This window comes from Condylura cristata, unplaced genomic scaffold (assembly GCF_000260355.1).
Source record: "Condylura cristata isolate star-nosed mole 26May11 unplaced genomic scaffold, ConCri1.0 scaffold00001, whole genome shotgun sequence".
Lineage (NCBI taxonomy): Eukaryota > Metazoa > Chordata > Mammalia > Eulipotyphla > Talpidae > Condylura > Condylura cristata.
In genome coordinates, this window is record NW_004567102.1 from 62,679,038 (window position 1) to 62,698,940 (window position 19,903).

At 43.8% G+C, this 19,903-nt stretch overlaps 1 protein-coding gene across 2 annotated transcripts in view; it reads right to left on the reverse strand.

Annotated features, from left to right (window-relative positions):
* Positions 1–327: 327 nt before the first annotated feature.
* The window catches only part of HDDC2 (HD domain containing 2), a 27,187-nt gene continuing 7,611 nt past the window's right edge, over positions 328–19,903 (reverse strand). For both annotated transcript variants that reach the window (XM_004674104.2, XM_012724171.1), the window contains exons 4-6: positions 13,997–14,065; positions 6,461–6,599; positions 328–821 (exon numbers count right to left, since the gene is read on the reverse strand). In XM_004674104.2, coding sequence (XP_004674161.1) covers positions 721–821; positions 6,461–6,599; positions 13,997–14,065 — 309 coding nt within the window. In that variant the 3' untranslated portion in view covers positions 328–720. The remainder of the gene's footprint in view (positions 822–6,460; positions 6,600–13,996; positions 14,066–19,903) is intronic.

Here is a 19,903-nt window from a genome sequence, read left to right on the forward strand (position 1 = left end):
ATTTCACCCAAGGAGAAAATTCATTATGATACATTTATCCTCCTGGATTCTTTTCACTAAGTTAGATGAAGAATCTATTCTTTTCTTTTTTTTTTTTTAAGATTTATTTATTTATTCATACAGAATTAGGGTACAGGCCAGAGATGCAGAGGGTGAGAGGATTCATCAGAGACAGAGCGGGGAGCAGAACAGGCAGATCGACGAAGTACACTGCTGAGGGGAGCAGCGGGCGGGTCAGGAGAGGTCTGCCACGCCATGTGGTCACCTCCGGGGCAGGCGGGGATCGAACTCATGCGGAAATGGCTTTAGCTTCTTAGTGCTGTGCTTTAACCCGCTGCACCACCAGGAGGGCCAAGAATCTATTCTTAAAAGCAAAGATAATTAAAATTTCTATCATTCAATGATTCTGGCCTGCAGGGGTGTATGTTTATGAAGTCAGTATAAGAGGATTCAAAATTTCCAAAAAATATTGCAAATTTGAGGCTTTTCAAATTTATTTAGTTCATAAAAGTATACCCTGCCCCCCCCCCCCATCCTTGGCCTTTCACACCACATCCTGCTGCGTAGCTTCTTCTGATTGTATCATGCTTCTTGCTGGAGTCCAGCCACTGAAAATGCAGACACGTGGTGGGAAATCAGCAGACCAACGGCGGCAAACACACACAAAGAGATGGAACAACGAGCAGTCTGCTCCAGAAGAACAGCAACAAGGTGAGTGCCTCAGGGGCACGGCTGCCTGGCGGCTGCCGCTGCTATACTACCGTTTCTTTCTGCCTCGAGTTCTGACACAAGCTGGACTATCTTTGGATGACTGAATCTTCCTGCAAAGAAAGGAGACAGAAAAAAATGTTGACAAGTGAAAACATCAGGGTTTTTCAGTGGCTCAGGGCTTTCCAATGACTCAGATGTGTGATCTGACTCATAGCCAGCTCCGGCGCTGAGATCTGGACTCTGGGCCTCAGAGAGGAGCCAATCAGGCAGACAGCTGTCAATCACGTGGAGCTGGGAGACCGAGGCAGTTCCTGAAGGCGCTACTCAGCAGCGCAGAAGCCAGAGAGCTGGAAACAAGCTCTGCCCGTTCCACGCCTACAATTAAGGAAGGGGGAGAACACCTACACAAAAAGACCAGGAGGAAGACTAGAGGCCTGAGGCTCTCCCAGGAAGCAAACATATCTCTTGCAAACACCTCACGTTGAAACCAGCTCAGCTGTGCGGATTCCCCTGCTCCTCCGCCCTATGCCTGCATTTCTGTGCCTGCAGCAGCAGCCAAGCCCCAGGCCAGCTCCAAGCGTAGGCGGCTAACAGGGGATCCTTAAGTCCACGTTTCTTCTCTGTCTTTTCTTGCAGGGCCCTTTACTACCTACCCCTCATTCCACATTAAGTCCTAGTCCGTTTATTCCCTACCCTCACCTCTTCTCTGAAGGTCCCCTTAACTTGCTCGTATTAACTGCTTTGTCTTGGGAACAACGGGCTTTCCCTGTGGCACCTCCCACGAGGAGGCTGTTCTTCTCTCATGTGGCTCTTCCCAAGGGCCCATGAGTGTCCTCCACACCCCTTGATTCCACGCCGTTTGGCCACGTTGTGTAAAGGTCAGGCTGTCGGACTCTGTCTGCCTCTGCCCTCCTGGTTCTAATTGTCTATAGAACCGCAAGTCCTTCATGCCAGGAAAATTAGAGCTTCGAGTTGATTGCCAGTCTCTTTAATATAAACCATGGTGATTCTTGGTGACTTTACTGCTTACAAAGGTGACCCTTCCAGGCTCATGGCCTCTCCCTCCGTACCCCCAGGCAGGCACACCTGGAATTCATCACAGTGGCTGTTGCTGAGCAAGAACTATCCCAGCTCTCCACCAGCCTCCATTTGTGCATTGGATCCCAGCCTGACAACCCTTCCCTTCCTTCTCCCCTTACTCTTTCTTACCAGCATATACACATGATTTTTGATCTTCCATCTTAAAAACAAGACTTTGCCTGGCCCTCCCTGGCTGCTCAAGGGGTTGGATGGAGCCCAGCACTGTGAAGCTGTCCGCAGCTACTGCAGCACAGCTGAGTCCCCAGCCACATGGTACACAGACCTCTCCTGCCGCCCTCCCTCAGCTGTATATTTCATAGTAGATCCACCTGTTCTGCTCCCTACTCTGTCTCTGGTGAATCCTCTCACCACCCCCACACCCCAGTTCTTGTGTGCATAAATAAGTAAATCTTAAACAATCAAACAAACAAGCCTTCCCCAACTACGCATCCCTCTCTAACTTACAGCCCCTTTAAGTAAATTCTCTAAATGGATCATTTATATTCACTGTCTTTGATTCCTTTCTTCCTATCATCTCTCTCTCTCTTTTTTTTTTTAAAGATTTATTTATTTGTAGAATTGGGCTACAGGCCAGAGATGCAGAGGCAGTGAGAAGATTCACCAGAGACAGAGTGGGGAGCAGAACAGGCAGATCGACGCGAAGTGCACTGCTGAGGGGCGCAGCAGGCGGGTCAGGAGAGGTCTGCTGCATCATGTGGGTCACCTCCAGGGTGAGGACTGAATTCATGCTGAAGTGGCTTAGCTTCTTAGTGCTGTGCTTTAACCTGCTGCGCCACCAGGGAGGGCCTCTTCCTGTCATATCTTAAATATACCCCAGTCAAGTTTAAAAAAAAAAATTAAGCCACCATAAAAAATGGCTCTTATGGAGACTCAGTCCATGATAACTACCCCTCTTTCGAAATACATTTTTCCCTTGGCTTCTGGGACCCCTGGGTTTTCTTCCCTCAAACCTTCTCTACCCCCCTGGCTTCTACATCTTTTGTTGTTAAGGTAGAAAACCTTGGACTCCTCTCATAAACATCCATACACAATGTTCCACAAGTCCAAAGGACATTGTTTTCAAAAGATATCTAGAATTTGGCCAGATAATTAATTTAGTTTAAAAAAAAAAAAGGATTTATTTACTTATGTTATGCATACATAAACTGGGACTAGGCCAGAGGTGTGTATGGGAGGTAGGATTGGTGTGAGAAGATTCACCAGAGACAGAGTGGGGAGCAGAACAGGCAGATCTACTGAAACACACTGCTGAGCAGAGCTGTGGGCGAGACAGGAGAGGTTCTGTTGTGCTATGTGGGTCAGCTCCCTGGCTGGGGATTGAACTCAGGCCACAGTGGTTGGCCATAGCTTGATAGCACTGAGGCTTTAACCTCAGCAAGGGGGTGGGAGGGGTTGAGGGGGTTGCCCTTGACAACTTCTTACTTTCTTTACCGCCATGTTGACCCAAACCGCTGTCACTTCTCCACTGGATATTTGTTAAGCCCCAAATGATCTCCCTGCTTTCTGTCTAAGTGATTCTTTGACAACACAAACCATCTCAGGCCACATCTGTCCCACTTCCTCCATGGTTTCTCCATCTCATTCAGAGCACAAGGCAACATCCTGGGCTGGGTAGCAAGCACAGTCTGCTTCTCCAGGTTCTTCTCCCACTTGCTCCTCTCACCACCCCCCGTCCCCCAAGCCACACTGGCTTCCATACTGTTTCTCAGCACACAAGCTTTCAAAAGAAAAGACAGAAAAAGAGGCCGCCAAGTTATAACTGAATTAGAGAAAAAGGGGTATCAGTGTTATCTAACTAAAATCTTTAAACCGCCTTTAAAATCAGGAGAGACAGGAGAGGGCTGCTGTCACTAACTTGGGTTAGTTTCTGGCCAAGACTGGGGCGGGGGTGAGAGTGCTGAAGTCCCGCCTAAGCCACAAGGGGGCAGTTTCTTAACAGAAGTAGCGCTCCAGCGTGGGAGGGCAGCATATCTCATTTCCTTCCTACGTACCACATCATGATGGCCACGCAGGTCCACTTGCTATCCATCACTACGCACTCAGGGGGCACAGTGAATTTTTCAAATCAGTAATGGAGGAGTCTCCATCTTTGTTGGCTCCATTTTCTTCCTTAAGAAAATGTGGCCGCAAGAAACCCACCTACCACGTGGAGACTAAAACCCCCACTACTGGAAGACCATTGGATCAATGAGGAGATCAAAGAAGAAATTAGAAAATACTTGGAGAAGAATGACAATGACGACACAAGTCTCCAAAACGTATGGGACAAATTAAAAGCAGTTATAAGAGGAAAATACATAGCAATACAAGCTCACATAAAGAAACAAGAAATAGCTCAAAGAAACAACCTAATGTCCCACCTTAAAGAATTGGAGAAAGGACAACAAAATAACTCAAAGCCAGTAGAAGACAAGAAATAATAATAAAACGTGGCCTTAAAACGACAGGGCCCAACGAGGTCACATATTGTTAATGACAATATTCTGATGCTGTTTTCTATTTTTCATTGCGATTAGACCCAAACAGAAGACAACGCTTTGTAAAATGCAAAGGAGCACATCAATGTGGCTTATATTTTAGTTCCACGATTGCTGAAGTACACTCAGCTGACGCTGGGAAGCCTCTTCTCAAAGAGCCTGGAAGCACCTGTTTGGCTGTGGGCTGCCTGAGCGCTGCGGCAACCACGTGACTCTACTGGGCACAAAGGCAGCACAAACAGAACGGAAAAAGTGTGTGTGGCTGCTTCAGTAAAACTCTATTTACCCAAACAGGCCGCGTGTCAATCTTGGCCACGGGTCAGTTTGCTGACCCTGGTTTGTAAACGTTAGTCTATTAAGCTGAAGCCAAACATTTTTGAGCACTTCCTATGTCAAAGACAGACAAGTCTCACGCGGCCCACTAAAGGGGTGGGGGAGCTGAATGCAGATCAGGCTGCCACTACACGAAGGCAGAAGGCAAGCTCGGACCAAACACAGACTGAGCAAAAGAGGGAGCCTTTAGCTCGATGGGAGGGTTGGACAGGAAACCGGAGACATGTGCCTTGGCCTGCCAAGCTTTTCAGACTACTCAGAAGTGTCGGGATGTTTTTTTAGGAAGAGGAAAGCCATTGAGTTTTGAAAGCAAAGATGTGATGATATCTGTGTCTACAAAGGAGGAAGACATTGAGACTTGGGATGAAGCAGCCAGGCTGGCAGGTTCAGTCTGACTTAGTTTCTTTTAACAACAGTCCAACAGAACTGGAGAGAGTTTAGGGCAGAGTTAGGGCTGAAAAAGAAGGGAACTGAATCAACTTCATTGTAATGCAAATTCTAATCCAAGAGCATTTGGTAAGGCCCTTGGAGAAGGGAAGAGTGACTGAGTTTTACTTCAAGGAGCTACTGCAAAAAACAGCCGTCACCAGCAGACTGCACTTAGCTCCTCACTCAAGAAACTGGATCAAAATGCAGCTAGCTGAAGCTCATGGGCAGATTCTAAGCATTTCACATGAATTAACTCACCACATCCTCCAGCAAGCCCCATAAATGAATTATCCATAATTATCCTCCTTTTAAGATTTATTTATTTACACATGGAAGAACTGGGGTGCAGGGTAAGAGATTCACCAGAGACAGAGTGGGGAGCAGAACAGGCAGATTGAGTGAAATACACTGCTGAGGGGTGTAGTCAGAGAGACAGGAGAGGTTTGCTGTGCCATGTGGGTTAGTTACCCCAGCCAGGGGATGTAATTCATGCTGCACTGGCTGTTGACAACTTGAATGTATCTATTATTTAACCTCTGCCCTGCAAGGAAGGACCAATTATCCTTATTTTAAAAACAAGAAAACTAAGATCTTGGTTCATTTCCTGGGTTAAGCATGGTTGAGTTTCCACAGGTTGTACTGGTAGAACCAGAATTCAAGTCAAAGCTGTTTGGCTCTAGAGCTTTGCTATGATGTGCTATAATGACGATGGTGATTTCAGCCATTCGGGGTTTTGTTTTTGAATCTCTATTCCTACTTCCATTTTACATCACCTTAAATCTATAAATGTGCTGTGTGGGCCAGTGGGTTAGAATGCAGCACTGCAAGCTGGCGGCAGCTGCTGCAGTGTGAGTTTGATCCTCTGCCCCAAGGTGATCTACATGGAGCGGCAGACCTCTCCTGAATCATCTGCTGCTCCCCTCAGCAGTGTGCTTCCTTGATCTGCCTGTTCTGCTCCCCACTCTGTCTCTGGTGAATCCTCTCACCGCCCCTACATCTCAATTCTGTATGCATAAATAAATAAATCTTAAAAAAAAAAAGCACTATCAGCTTACAAAGTATTTTCATATATGTCTCTCCTGAATCTCAAAAGCAACCTATGACTTAAGTAGGGTGAGAGTCAACATTTCCAATTTTCAGAGGACAGAGGCTCTGAGAGAGATCAGAAGGCTTCCTGGGGCACACAGCTGCAGGCACAGACACAGAGCTGCACTTAGTTGAGATTCCAAGGGGCGACACTCACACACCAGGCCTCCTCTCAACACGAACCCCACCATTTTCTTTTGAAATGCTCCTTATGGAAGGCTCAGAAAAGGGCAACGACAGTGAGTGTCACAACCGTAACCTCAGCCGTTGCACTAGGAGCAAGCCACACTCACATAATGCTTATTGAAAGCAGCACCGAGTACCTGCTGTGGAATCATAGAAGTCCTGCAACCTCCCGGGCTTGTTCTCAAGGTTTTCATATTCAGCAGCCTGAAGAATCATCTCACACTGGTCCAGCTGCTTCACAAATCTGGCTTCTGCAGTAGACTGGGTCTCATACTCCTAAGCAAAGAGACAACAGCAGCAGCATGAGTAAAGCCACGCGACAGGATGTTCCAGGATGCTCTGATTCTGGTACCTGAAATTGGAGTCACAGCTCCGAGCGCATTCTGCATGGGCCACTGTGTGTCAGCTAGACCTCAGCAGCCTGTTTGGCCACCATTTTGTTGCCAGCAACTCTGCATTCCTATACAAGGTCAGAACTGCCCAGTCACTCAGTCACAGGAGGACAACCTTTCAAGGTGCCTTTCAAACCAACCAAGAGCAGACAGCTGGGTCACCCTAGCCAGGCTATGCATCGTGAGGTATGACTGGGAACACCTGAGGGGCTGGGGAACAATGTATGACAAGACACCCCTGAAGCTGACCAGTAGAACACTTTGTTTCTGAGATTGGAACCATGGACAGGGGCTTGGGACTATTTCAGTGACAACACTTGGTTGTCAAGCAGGTACAAATTATCTGGTCCTCAGACTCACAGAATCACACTGTGTGATTATTCCATCAATGCAGTGGTCCGGATCTTGCTTGTTCAACAGCATTCTGCACTGTGCAGCCTGTTCCACAACTCCCGTTATCTCTCCACTGTATACAAAGCCCTTCACTGTATACAGATGCTTCCCTTGTAGCTTCACAGTTCAACACCAGCTCTCCACGCGAGAGGTGGGCCACAACACCATGCAGTCCAAAAGGCGCCCTGGAAGGCTCTCGACGCTTTCAACTTCTTTTCCTCTTGTTTAATATCTTATTTCAAGATCATTTTTCATTAACCCACCTTAGTGATTTAGATCTTTTAAACTTCAAATTAACATTTCATTTTATGCACCTCAAATAATTTCTGCTGCCATTTACTGTCAGGCTCCTTTTAAATGAATTTAGCTTTCTCATTTCAATTGGGTTGCCACTTTATAGCAGGAAGCTCTGCCCTTACTTTCCAAATAGGGAGGACTGAATCACCTCCCTCTGGGACCTGACTTGAGGGTACATTTTAGACCTGCGAATTTCTGTGCATGTGTTGGTGACAGGAAGGAGTAAAGTAGAGCAGGGGAGTAGCTTTTCCCTTGTCCTGTTCCCACTGCTCCCTTCCTCCTCAACACAAATCTGAAAGCAGCAGCTACGGGAGGTCTGCTGCTCGGAGCATGACACATGTCACACAACCACAAGTCTCCATTAAGACTACCACAGAATCACTCTTCTATTAAGACCAAAGTGTTCCCAACTGGTTTCCCAGCAAAGTCTCATTTGTAATTCCACCCCAGATGTGTTTGGATAATGAACCTGTCATGCTTTCTTGGTGGGGTGACGTGATGTGAATTACTGAAGGTTTCTTCATTTTTATTAGATGCCTTATTCTTATAAAAGCAGCTGTTAGGATTTAACAGAGCTTACAACAATAGGGGGACATCATTTTAATGTAAAGTCAAATACATTTTGTTTTACTTCAAAGGTACTTAAAAATTAATTTGCTTAAATATTTATTAACATTTATAGTTATATATTTATGTTTGATAAATCCAAGTTAACATTATTTGGTGAAAAGAAATGGAATGCTCTAAGCATAGCAATTCAAAATTTTTCCCTGTGAAAATTAAGAAAAAAGAAAATTAGGAAATGTAAGGCATTTTCTAACAAATATTGGTGAAATTAAATGTTTCTTTTAAAAATAAGAATTGTTGGAATTTCCCCCCAAAACATAACAATACAAGCATTCTAGAATATCACTTTCCAATATGGAGGCAGGGCTATATTATACTATAAAACCCTAAAGTCAAATAGGAACCAAGATCTTTGGAGAACTAACTGCCAATAGCTCCTCATAATAAAATGAAGAATTGTGAGGAGGAAGAGAAGATGGGAGAAGCTACATGGGGAGGAAGAGCGCTATTTCTCTGAAAGACCTTTGTGTTCATGCTAAAAGACCTTAGCTTATCGGGACTTAGTGGAAACCAACAGAGATTTCAAGCAAGAAGGGTCATGGTCAGATTTGCATTTTAGAAAGATCATCTAGCTTTCGTGTGGGAAATGGCTGCATGAAAAATGGTTCTGGGCCCTCCTTGGTGGCACAGCAGTTAGGATGCAGCATTGCAAGTGAGCTGCAGCTGCTTAAGTGCGAGTTCGATCCCTGGTCCCGGAGGAAGTCCACATAGCGTGGCAGACTTCTCTGACCTGCCCACTGCTCCCCTCAGCAGTGTGCTTCCTCAATCTGCCTGTTCTGCTCCCCACTTTGTATCTGGTGAATCCTCTCGCTGTCCCTGCACCTCTGGCTTGCACTCCAGTTCTGTATGAATTAAAAAATGAATCTTAAAAAGGAAAAAGAAAAAAAAATGGTTCTGAGACTCTGCAGCACTAGTAGGAAAGTTGAGACTATGGTCTGGCCTAATATGGTGGCAGTGAAGGTGGGGAGAAGTGGAAAGACTTGAGAAATGTTAATGATAAAGAAGTGAACCAATCTTTGAAAAAATAAACAAGATAGACAGGCCACTAGCCAGGCTCACAAAGAAAAAACAAGAGAAAGCACAAATAAACAGGATCATAAACGAAAGAGGAGAAATCACAACAAATCCAGCAGAAATCAAAAGAATAATCAGAGAATACTATGAACAGCTATATGCAAACAAGTTCAACAATTTAACAGAAATGGACATATTCCTACTCTACAACTACCCAAAGCTAGATAAAGAAGAAATAGAACAACTAAACAGACCAGTTACAAGCAAGGAAATAAAATCCCAGGATCAGATGGATTTACAAATGAATTTTACCAAACATTCAGGAAAAAACTAGTGCATATTCTCCACAGACTCATCCAAAAAAATCAAAAAAGAAGGAAAACTACCAAATACTTTCTACGAAGCCAACCTCACACGAATACCAAAATCTAACAAAGACACACAAAAAGAAAATTTCAGACCAATCTCTCTAATGAACACTGATGCAAAATCCTCAACAAAACCTAAGCCAACAGAATCCAACAATGGATTTAAAGAATAATACACCATGACCAAGTGGGCTTTATCCCAGGAGCAAAAGATAGTTCAACATCAGAAAATCAATTAACATAATCCATCACATCAACCGACAGAAAAATAAAAACCATATGATCATATCAATAGATGTGGAGAAGGCATTTGACAAAGTTCAACATCCATTTATGTTTAAGGCCCTTGAAATCCTCAGAATAGAAGGAACATACCTCAACATGATGAACGCCATGTATGACAAACCCACAGCCAATATTATCCTCAATGGCGAAAAGCCAAAAGCCTTTCCTTTGAGATAAGAACAAGACAAGTGTGTTCACTATCGTCACTGCTCAGCATAACATGGGAAGTTCTAGCAAGAGCAATGAGACAGGAAAAAGATATACAAGGAATCCAAATAGGGAAAGAAGAATAAAACTGTCCTTATTTGCAGATATGTTAATTTACATGGAAAGCCCTAAAAACTCCATAGAGAAATTAATCAAAACAATCAACCAATTTATAAGGCAGCAGGTTAGAAAATCAACATACAAAACTCAGAGGCCTTCCTATACACAAACAACCAATCAGAAGGACCAGAAGTTTAAAAAAAATCCCCTTTTCAATTAAAACAAAAAGGATTAAATACCTGGGTATCAACCTAACAAAGGAGGTAAAAGACCTATACAAAGAAAACTACAAAACACTATTAAAAGAAATACAAGAAGATACCAAGAAATGGAAAGACATCCCCTGCTCATGGATCAGGAGAATCAACATCTTAAAAATGGCCATTCTACCAAAAGCGATACACAGATTTAATGCTATCCCAATAAAAGTCTCAATGACATTCTTTAAAGAAATAGAACAAATATTGATGAGATTCATATGGAACAACAAAAGACCTTTAATAACCAAAATTCTCATTACTAAAAAAGAGAATGGAGACATCACAATCACAAACTTCAAGCTATACTACAAAGCCATAATAATCAAAACTGCATGGTACTGGAACAAGAGCAAGAACATACAGACCTGTGGATTCAAATAGTAAACCCAGATATAACCCACAGGTTTATGGGCAGAATTATAAAAATGTGTAAGACAATGAGAGTCTCAGCACAGAGTAGAATAGTATTCCAACAATTCATGTCTACTTGAAGCCTATGAGTGTGACCTAAATGGGAAATAGCATTTTTGCAGATCTAATCAAGGAAAGATAAAGCCATACCAGATCAAGGTAAACTTTAATCCAATGACTGGTGCCCTTATATGAAGAAGGAAACATGGGCACAGATACAAACACAGGGAGAAAGCTACCAGATTATGGGGGAGGTGAGGATGCTAGTCTATCAGCCAAGGAATGCCCAGCCAGGAGCAGCATGTGCCAGAAGCCAGGCAGCGGCCGGCAGGGCTTCCCCGCAGCCTGCACAGTGGCTCTGCCGGCACCTTGCCTTTGGACTTCCAGCCTCAATACTAGGACAACTGATTTTTTGTTTTAAGTCTTCAAGTGTGTGGTAATGTGTTGCAATAGCCCTATGAAGCCCTAGAATAGTCTGTTACTACCAGTGAGAAGTAACAAAGTACTATACATTTTTTTTTTTTTTAAAGATTTGTTTACTTATACATACAGATCTGGGGTACAGGCCAGAGGGGCGGGGACGGTGAGCGGATTCACCAGAGACAGAGTGGGGTGCAGAGCAGGCAGAATGATGAAGTACACTGCTGAGGGGAGCAGAGGGTGGGTCAGGGGAGGTCTGCCGTGCTAGGTGGATCACCCTCAGGCTGGGGATAAAACTTGCACTGACTTGGCTGTAGCCAGCTTGCAGTGTGGTGTTTTAACCGGCTGCAACACCAGGGAGGGCCCGTACTTTAAATTCTTAAGCAGCATACAGCATAACCATATTGATGAAAATGCTGAACTAGGTGGATGGTGGTTGCCTAGTTTTGTTGGCAACTTGCTAAATCTGGGCAAGGTGAGGAGGCTCTTCCACTCTTATTTGTCTTATTGAAAAGGAAAGGATCCTTTTCAATTCTACCTTTACAAAATACTAACATATAAAGAGTTAAAGAGAGAGACTAGAATGATAATTAAAAATAGTTAAGCAAATTAAAAAGCAGTCACAGTATGGTACCAAAAGTGTGTGTGTGTTGTGTGCATGTGCAACATGAATTCCTGGAGGAGAGAGAGAGTATCTTGCTAAGCTTACTGGAAAGATGTTCCACAAACTAAGTTACTTAAGAAACAAAATTTGTATTGTAAGTCAAGACGTGGGCAGGGTTGGTACCTTCTGAGGCTATGAAGGGAGGGTCTACTTTGGGCCTCTCTCTAGAAAGATAGCTGTCTTCATGTACACACGGCCTTCCTGGTCTCTGGGTGTTCAAATTCCTCTTTTGAAAAGGACACAGTCATACTGCATTAGGGCTCAAAGACCTCATTTCAACATGATTTCCTCCTGTCTCACCTGCTGCTCCCCTCAGCAGTGTACTTAGTAGATCTGCCTGTTCTGCTCCCCACTCTGTCTCTGGTGAATCCTCTCATTGCCCCTGCATCTCTGGCCTGAACCCCAGTACTGTGTGATAAATAAATAAATCTTTAAAAAAACAAAAGTACACTCTTTTTCCTTATTTTTAGACCTAGCAACAGATATCAACTGAGTCAGGGTCCAGGTGAGATAGCACACATATTTTGACATTTAAATTTCACAATGATTTGACAAAGGAAATATTAAAGGCCCACACTCTCTTATCTTAAACTTTGAGGCCAGAACTGATTCAGCTTTCAACATCTTTTTATTTTAAAATACAATATGGTACACAGAGTGATCAAAGGACATTAATTATCACATCAAAAGGGATGTGTGGGGATCTACATAGCTTTAAGTGCCAAATGAGTTCAGGTTGGGTGAGCTTTTGAAAAACCTGACTTTCGGGTCCTTCCTGGTTGTGCAATGGGTTAGGATGCAGCACTGCAAGCTGACCGCAGCAGCTAAAGTGAGAGTTCGATCCCCGGCCCTGGAGGTGACCACATGGCGTGGCAGACCTCTCCTGACCCGCCCACTGCTCCCCTCAGCAGTGTACTTCATCGAGCTGCCTGTTCTGCTCCCCATGCTGTCTCTGGTGAATCCTCTCACTGCCCCTGCACCTCTGGCTTGTATCCCAGTTCTGTATGAATAAATAAATAAATCTTTAAAAAAAAAAACCAAAAACTGACTTTCTGAGCTTTGTAAATTTCCAAACTGTGGCTAAGGAGATGTGAAGTTACATTTTCCCATTTTCTAGAGGGCAAATGGGTTGACTCAAGTGAAGAATTCACCCAGAATCACCTGGAGTGAAGCCATGAGCTGGAATTCACATCCAAGTCTTTCCAGACATAAACCTCTGTTCTCTCCAACACACTCTGCTGCCTTAAAAGCACTAGTCCACCCTATCATTCGGCTCAACCACAGAAATAACAGTGTATAGCAGAATGTGACCGCTGCATAAAATGGCATGTCTAGAGAAATACCTGTTCAGAGTTGTTACCTGAATTTCTCATCTCCCAAATCAAGGGAAGACCTGGCCCAGCACACCATGGGTGGGTGAACTCAGGGTGCTAAGGGGAACACAAGGGAGGGTGGCATCTCCGGATATGGGGAAAGAAAGGCAGAAGATGGGGCTCCAAAGACATGAGAATGGAATAGGTCTTTGAAGGAAATACAGAAACGAGAGTGGGGTGAGTGGAAGGCAGGACTGGCTGAGAGTAAGGAATGAGAGTGACCCAAAAAGGGAAGGTATAGGAGCAAAGTGAGAAGCTCCAGAAGCAGAGGTTTCTTCGTTGTCTTCCCTTCACAAATGAAAAGCAGCCCTGGGAGGGGGCGCAACAGGGCCCAGGGGCTTTCCCGCCCGTTCTCTCTTCCTGCCCTTCCCCTGCAGTCACTCTGCTCCTACCTTCTTGCCGTGGGCCACACTGACATGTCTGTCCTCTGCTGGGCATCAGGGCAGCTCTTCCCCCTGACCTCATCCAGCCCTGTTAACCCTTCAAGATTTCTTTCACAAACAGAAAACAGACTCACAGGAAGAAGTGCTCAGGTCACTGAGCCAAAAGGTGATGAGGTGGGAGTCAAACCGGGTTCTATTCTTTCCAAGGACTAGAAATGGGTGGGTGGGTGCAGTGATATTAAGGTAGAAGGTAAAGAGCCACGTATCAGGAAATTCCCAGGCTGTGAGTTAAGGTCCACACCAGGTATTTCGGTGACAAAGGAAATGGGCAAATTGGAAAAAAGAGAAATTTCTATTAGCTATGAGATCCTATAGCAGCTGATGAAGAGAAACAGGTGTGAAACAGGGAATAGTAGGTCAAAGATAGCCAGTTAAGATAAATCCAAGTCAACTAAAACATTGATGAATGGTGTATATTAAGTTGCAATAAATCAAAGGCAACCTAACATATGTACTTACATCCCAAAGTCCATAAAGCTCCTTTCTGAGATCCTCTGGTAGAAGCTGGGTAAGCTGCTTCATCGCTTCCTGAAATAGCACACATTATTTTAATCATGTTCACATTTATTTAAGTGGACAACTTAGATTAAAAAAAAAAAAAACCAGTAATGAACTCAGATTCTTACAAAAGCTATCAATGAGGCAGCAGAATAAATTGAACTATATTGGACAATATTTATAGTTTATAAGGAGGGCAGCTATGTACACTAAGTAATGAAGTTTATTTATATGGACTTCACTGGACACTGATTTTGTGGCTTGCAGTACACTAGACACAAAAAGGAAAAATGAGCAGTGAGACAATTATAGAAATATCACAAATGAGGACAGGAATTTTACATCTTATGGATAAATTACAAGATGTCCTCATAAATTCCCATCATAAGCAACTAGAGCTCAAAACAAACCTGAGTGGGGGAGAATAGGAGAGTAGTGCTGAATTACAAAGATCAGAAAGATCTGTTTGAGCAGTAATTTGTGGTGCAGTAGCACATTCATTTTCTAATTTTAATATATATGTATATATTTTATAGATTTATTTATTTATGCATACAGAACTGGGGTACAGGGGTGAGAGGATTCACCAGAGACAGAGTGGGGAGCAGAACAGGCAGATTGACTGGAATACACTGCTGAGGGTGGCAGTGGGTGGTCAGGAGAGGTCTGCCATGCCACGTGGGTCACCTCCCTGGCCGGGGATTGAACTTGTGCTATAGTGGCTGCAATAGTGCTGTGCTTTAACCCACTGTGCCATCAGGGAGAGCCCTTAATATATTTTTATTGAAAATTTAAAGTGCTACACAGTGGGCAGTGATCGTTAACATCGAGGATACCACAAATAGAATGTTGGATGCTCAGTCACAGGCTGAAAAGGGACACTTAAGGGCAACTAACCAAACCACCCATGAGTACATGGACCTTTCACCAGCATCACAGAAACTTCTTGTCTCCCTCCATGTTCAGAGGAAGGAATACCTCTTAGGTAGTTTTTATATTAAGCTGCAAAAAATTGTTTCCACAGTTCTTCTACTCTGCCTCACCCCATCCATCCTGTTTCCTCCCAAATACACATATATATTTCAAACAGGTGGTCGGAGCTAGGCCAGACTCTCTGTGGCCACAGTGACTGGTCCAAAGCCATGTACCAAGAGCCATGTACCTCAAAGCGGTCACTAGGGGGCCATCTGCATGACTGGCCCAGCAGAGACGGGAGAAAAGAATCACAAGTCACACCAAGTGGTTTTGGCACAAAGTGTTTATGAGCCCAAGAATCACTGAATAATGTGCAGTCTTTTCTGTAATAATATATCCTTCTTACCACATAAACCCTGTGCTCCTTATGCCATCATTCTTTTTGTAGTCAGCAGTTGTGATAAATAAAAATAGAAAGATTGGGCCCTCCCTGGTGGCACAGCGGGTTAAAGCATAGCACAAAGAAGCTAAAGCCACTTCTGCATGAGTTCGATCCCCTCCTGCTTAGGAGGTGACCACATGGCGTGGCAGACCTCTCCTGACCCACCCGCTGCTCCCCTCAGCAGTGTACTTCGTTGATTTGCCTGTTTTGCTCCCCTCTCTGTCTCTGGTGAAGCCTCTCGCCGCCCCTGAGCCTCTGGCCTGTACCCCAGTTCTGTATGCACAAATAATCTTTAAAAAAAAAAAAATAGAAAAGTTGGGCCCTTGCTGGTGGCACAGCATGTTAAAAGCTCAGCACTACAAGCTAGCGGCTGCCGTTTCAGTGCCAATTCAATCCCTACCCCGGAGGTGACCACATGGCGTGGCAGACCTCTCCTGACCCGCCCGCTGCTCCCCTCAGAAGTGTACTTCGTCAATCTGCCTGTTCTGCTCCCAGCTCTGTCTCTGGTGAAACCTCTCATCCTAGTTCTGTATGCATAAATAAATAAATCTTTAAAAAAAAAAATAGAAAAGTCACAAGTCAAAGCCTGAGATTAAACATCCAAAGAAAAAGCAGGGATGAGAGAACAAGAGAGCTAAGGGGATTCTATACTTGTTTCCCAAGCCCATCATCTTTCTTCGTCTGTCTTTCATTTGTGTTGCTTCAGTATACTTCTAAAATATTACATGTTAGGGATATAAAATCTACAACTTAATGTTAAGTGACTTCAAAATCTTCACCATCTTCATCCTATACCTTTTAATCTGCTTCATTTCTTCTAACCACAGCAGTTAGGCTTTTTTGAAAAGGTACATGATAACCACCACTGTTGGCAATACAAAGACCTTAAAAACCAGAGTAGGAAAAAAGCACTGATTCCAAAAAACAAAAATTGTATATATTTATTATTAGGAAGAAAAAACTAAGTAAGGACTACAACCACTTCTAAAGTAAACCAGGTTTGCCACTGTTAACAATCAGCTCTTACAAGTAAGGTCATCATCTTGTCATCTCGAATAGCTAGTTATGGAGCAGCAGGGTAGGAGGAAGCTACATTCAATCCCTTATCGTAGGTACATTAAAACCTACACTTTTAGAATGCGCACACAAACGTCCCGCTTTCTATTTAAAATGATCTATCCATCAATGAAATCCTCACCTCCTTTATGCTAGATGCTTTATTTGTATAAATGCGCTTAACACTGAAATGACTTTTTTAGAAATCACATCTACTTATTGACTAACAAGCTTCCTGTCAATGATAATCACCAGATCCCTTGGGGAAAAAACCAAAACACAAACTTATTGCTCTGTTCCTGAAACTGAACAATAATTTTCTGGATCTAAGCTCTGTGATAGCCAGAATTGCATTTTCAGACCGCTTACCTCACCAATCTTGTTTGCCAGCATATGGCACAGAATCATATCTATCTTTTTTTTTTTTTTAATATTTATTTATTTATTCATACAGAACTGGGGTACAGGCCAGAGGCTCAGGGGCGGTGAGAGGCTTCACCAGAGACAGAGCGGGGAGCAGAACAGGCAGATCTACGAAGTACACTGCTGAGGGAAGCAGCGGGCGGGTCAGGAGAGGTCTGGCTCGCCATGTGGTCTCCTCCGGGGGCAGGCGGGAATCGAACTCATGCGGAAGTGGCCTCAGATTCTCAGTGCTGTGCTTTAACCCGCTGCGCCACCAGGGAGGGCCTCATATCTATCTTTTAAATGACCTTTCTGAAATTCAGTAACATCTAGGGCACAGGAGCCTCCATTCCTGATGATAAGCTCTGCCCATCACCTCTCTACACTGACTTTCATCTTGTTCACACATAGATTTAGCATCTTCCCGCTAGCACAGCATGTCAAAAAATGTCTCAGGTTTTGAGTGGAATGAAGCTTTCAGCAAATGTCTTGTGTCAGTTTTATGACAACATCTTGAAAGCACAATTCACCATTCACACATCATTAGTGAGGCTGTTAACTGCAAACTACAGACCCTGATGGTTTCCATTTGGACCTCTGTGTAAGTCGTTCAGACCTCTGTCCTTCAGATTTATCACATTTAGTGTGGGGTTAGTAATAGTACACACCTGAAAGGGCTGTCGTGAAGATTAAATAGTTAACATGTCTAAAATGCTCATAATCAGGCACACTAAAACCTGTATATTTCATTTTCTCCATTTTGACCTGGTCACGTCTGTGATCGTGGGTTCTTCCCTTAATCTTTCAGTCATTTAGAAACCTTAATCCTCACACCCATATGTCACCCTGCTGACTTTCTTATTTTTCTCTTTGCAAAGGAATATAACCTGCCATCCCTGTATTCCAGCTTCACGTTCCATCCCACAAACTGTGTTTTTATTTTTTAAAATTTGTTTGCATTAAGGTAACATTGGTTTACAACACTGTATATAATTCAGAAATATAGGATCCCACCTCTTCAGGTGTATGTTGCCACACCACACTCTCCACCAACGCTGTCCCACTAGCTGTGTGTTTTTGCTACCCCTCACCATTTACCAGCGCAGGTTATAGCAGAAAGGGCTTTTCTGTCCTGGTTAGGAAGGGGGTTGCTTTTGGCCACTTATCCTTTTCCTTTTATGTCCTCATTCTCCCTCTCATCTTAATACTTATTCTCTAAAACAACCAGTCTTCCAGATTTATTGAATATTTCTCCTCTCTCTTAACTTCAGTCTTCAACCTTCCTGAGCAGTCAGCTACCATGGGCCAATGAAGCCGCAAGTCTCATTTTGGGCATTCCACCTCAAGCCAAGAAACCCTCATTTAATTATGTTAATGCCTGGTTCAGATATCCAAACCTTGTCCCCAAACACCATCTGCATAAACAGTCTCTTTTGATTCCCAAATCCTAGCCAGCAGCAGGAAGAGGCAAGGGGATACCAGTACTCTCCAAGCCTTTAGTTTCTTAGCCAAGAACTTGTGTTCCCTTATGATGCTTCTCCTATCCTTCTTCTTCTTCTTTTTTTTTTTTTTTTAAAGATTTACTTATTTATACATACAGAAATGGGGTACAGGCCAGAAGTACAGGGGTGGTGAGAGGCTTCACCAGAGACAGAGTGGGGAGCAGAACAGGCAGATCGACGAAGTACACTGCTGAGGGGAGCAGCGGGCAGGGCGGGCCAGGAGAGGTCTGCCACGCCATGTGGTCACCTCTGGGGCAGGATCAAACTCACACTGAGGTGGCCTCAATGGGGGGCGGGTATCTCTCTTATCTTTATCATGACATTGACTCCTTTGTGAACTTGAGCAGCCAGGTTTAATGAGGCAGGAAAGGTTGTATTCTCTCCAGGGTATAGGCCCAGGGCAAGAGCAGCACCCTGATTGTTTACATATCCTCTCTGGTGCACGGCCAGGACTCAGTCCTTCTTGGGCAGAATAGATTTTCTCTCATCTCCAGTAGCTGGAGATCATTTCTAGTGACTTGCTCCTCTGTGAGGAAAGCTCTTTGGTGAGCTAAATTATTTACATTTATATAGATTATTTCATCAACATTATTTATTTTCTTTATTATTTATTTCCCCATCACCTCTGATTTTCCTTATCACCTGTCATCCCCTGGTTCAAAGCTAATTCCCTTCTGCAACTCAGTTTCTTGATCTAATTAGTTTCTTTTTGAGTTAATTCTGCCAATCAGCCCAGACATTCTTCATTTACCACAGCCTATTTTGACAGAGAAACATTTCCTTAGCTTCTTCCTTTTTCAGACTGTTGTGACATTCTCTCTGTATTCTGATCTTTTCTTTATTTGGTAGGAAGAGTATATTCCTTATACCATTTTCCTTGTTCCCCATACTCTAGGATGGGTTGGAACTCCCAAATTAGGATTCCTTGTGTATCCTCTTGCCTCTAGGGGCAAAAATGCTGCTAGTTACTAAACTCTGTTTTTTTATCTGCTTTACGAATTTATGTAAGTCGGGCCCTCCATGGTGGCGCAACTGGCCAGGATGCAGCACTGCAAGCTGGCAGCAGGCACTTCAGTGCGAGTTTGATTCCCAGCCCCGGAGGATCCACATGGCGCAGCAGACCTCTCCTGACCCGCCCGCTGCTCCCCTCATCAGTGTACTTTGTCAGTCTGCCTGTTCTGCTCCCCACTCTGCCTCTGGTGAAGCCTCTCACCACTCGTGCACATCTGGCTGTGCCCCAGTTCTGTATGAATAAATAAATATTTAAAAAAGATGAATTTATGTAAGTCAACTACACATTAATCATTTTAAATAAAGGATCTGTCCACTGAACAATTTAGGACCAATCTCTCTGAGTTTACAACAAAAATAACTTGCAAGAATAATTTCGGACCAACCTCTCTGACTTTACAACAAAAATAACTTGCAAGAATTCCTGAATTGAACACCAGCTATTTGATATTTAAAAAAATGTCTTCCTGGGGCCCTCCCTGGTGGCGCAGCGGGTTAAAGCACTGTACTGAGAATCTAAAGCCACTTCCGCATGAGTTC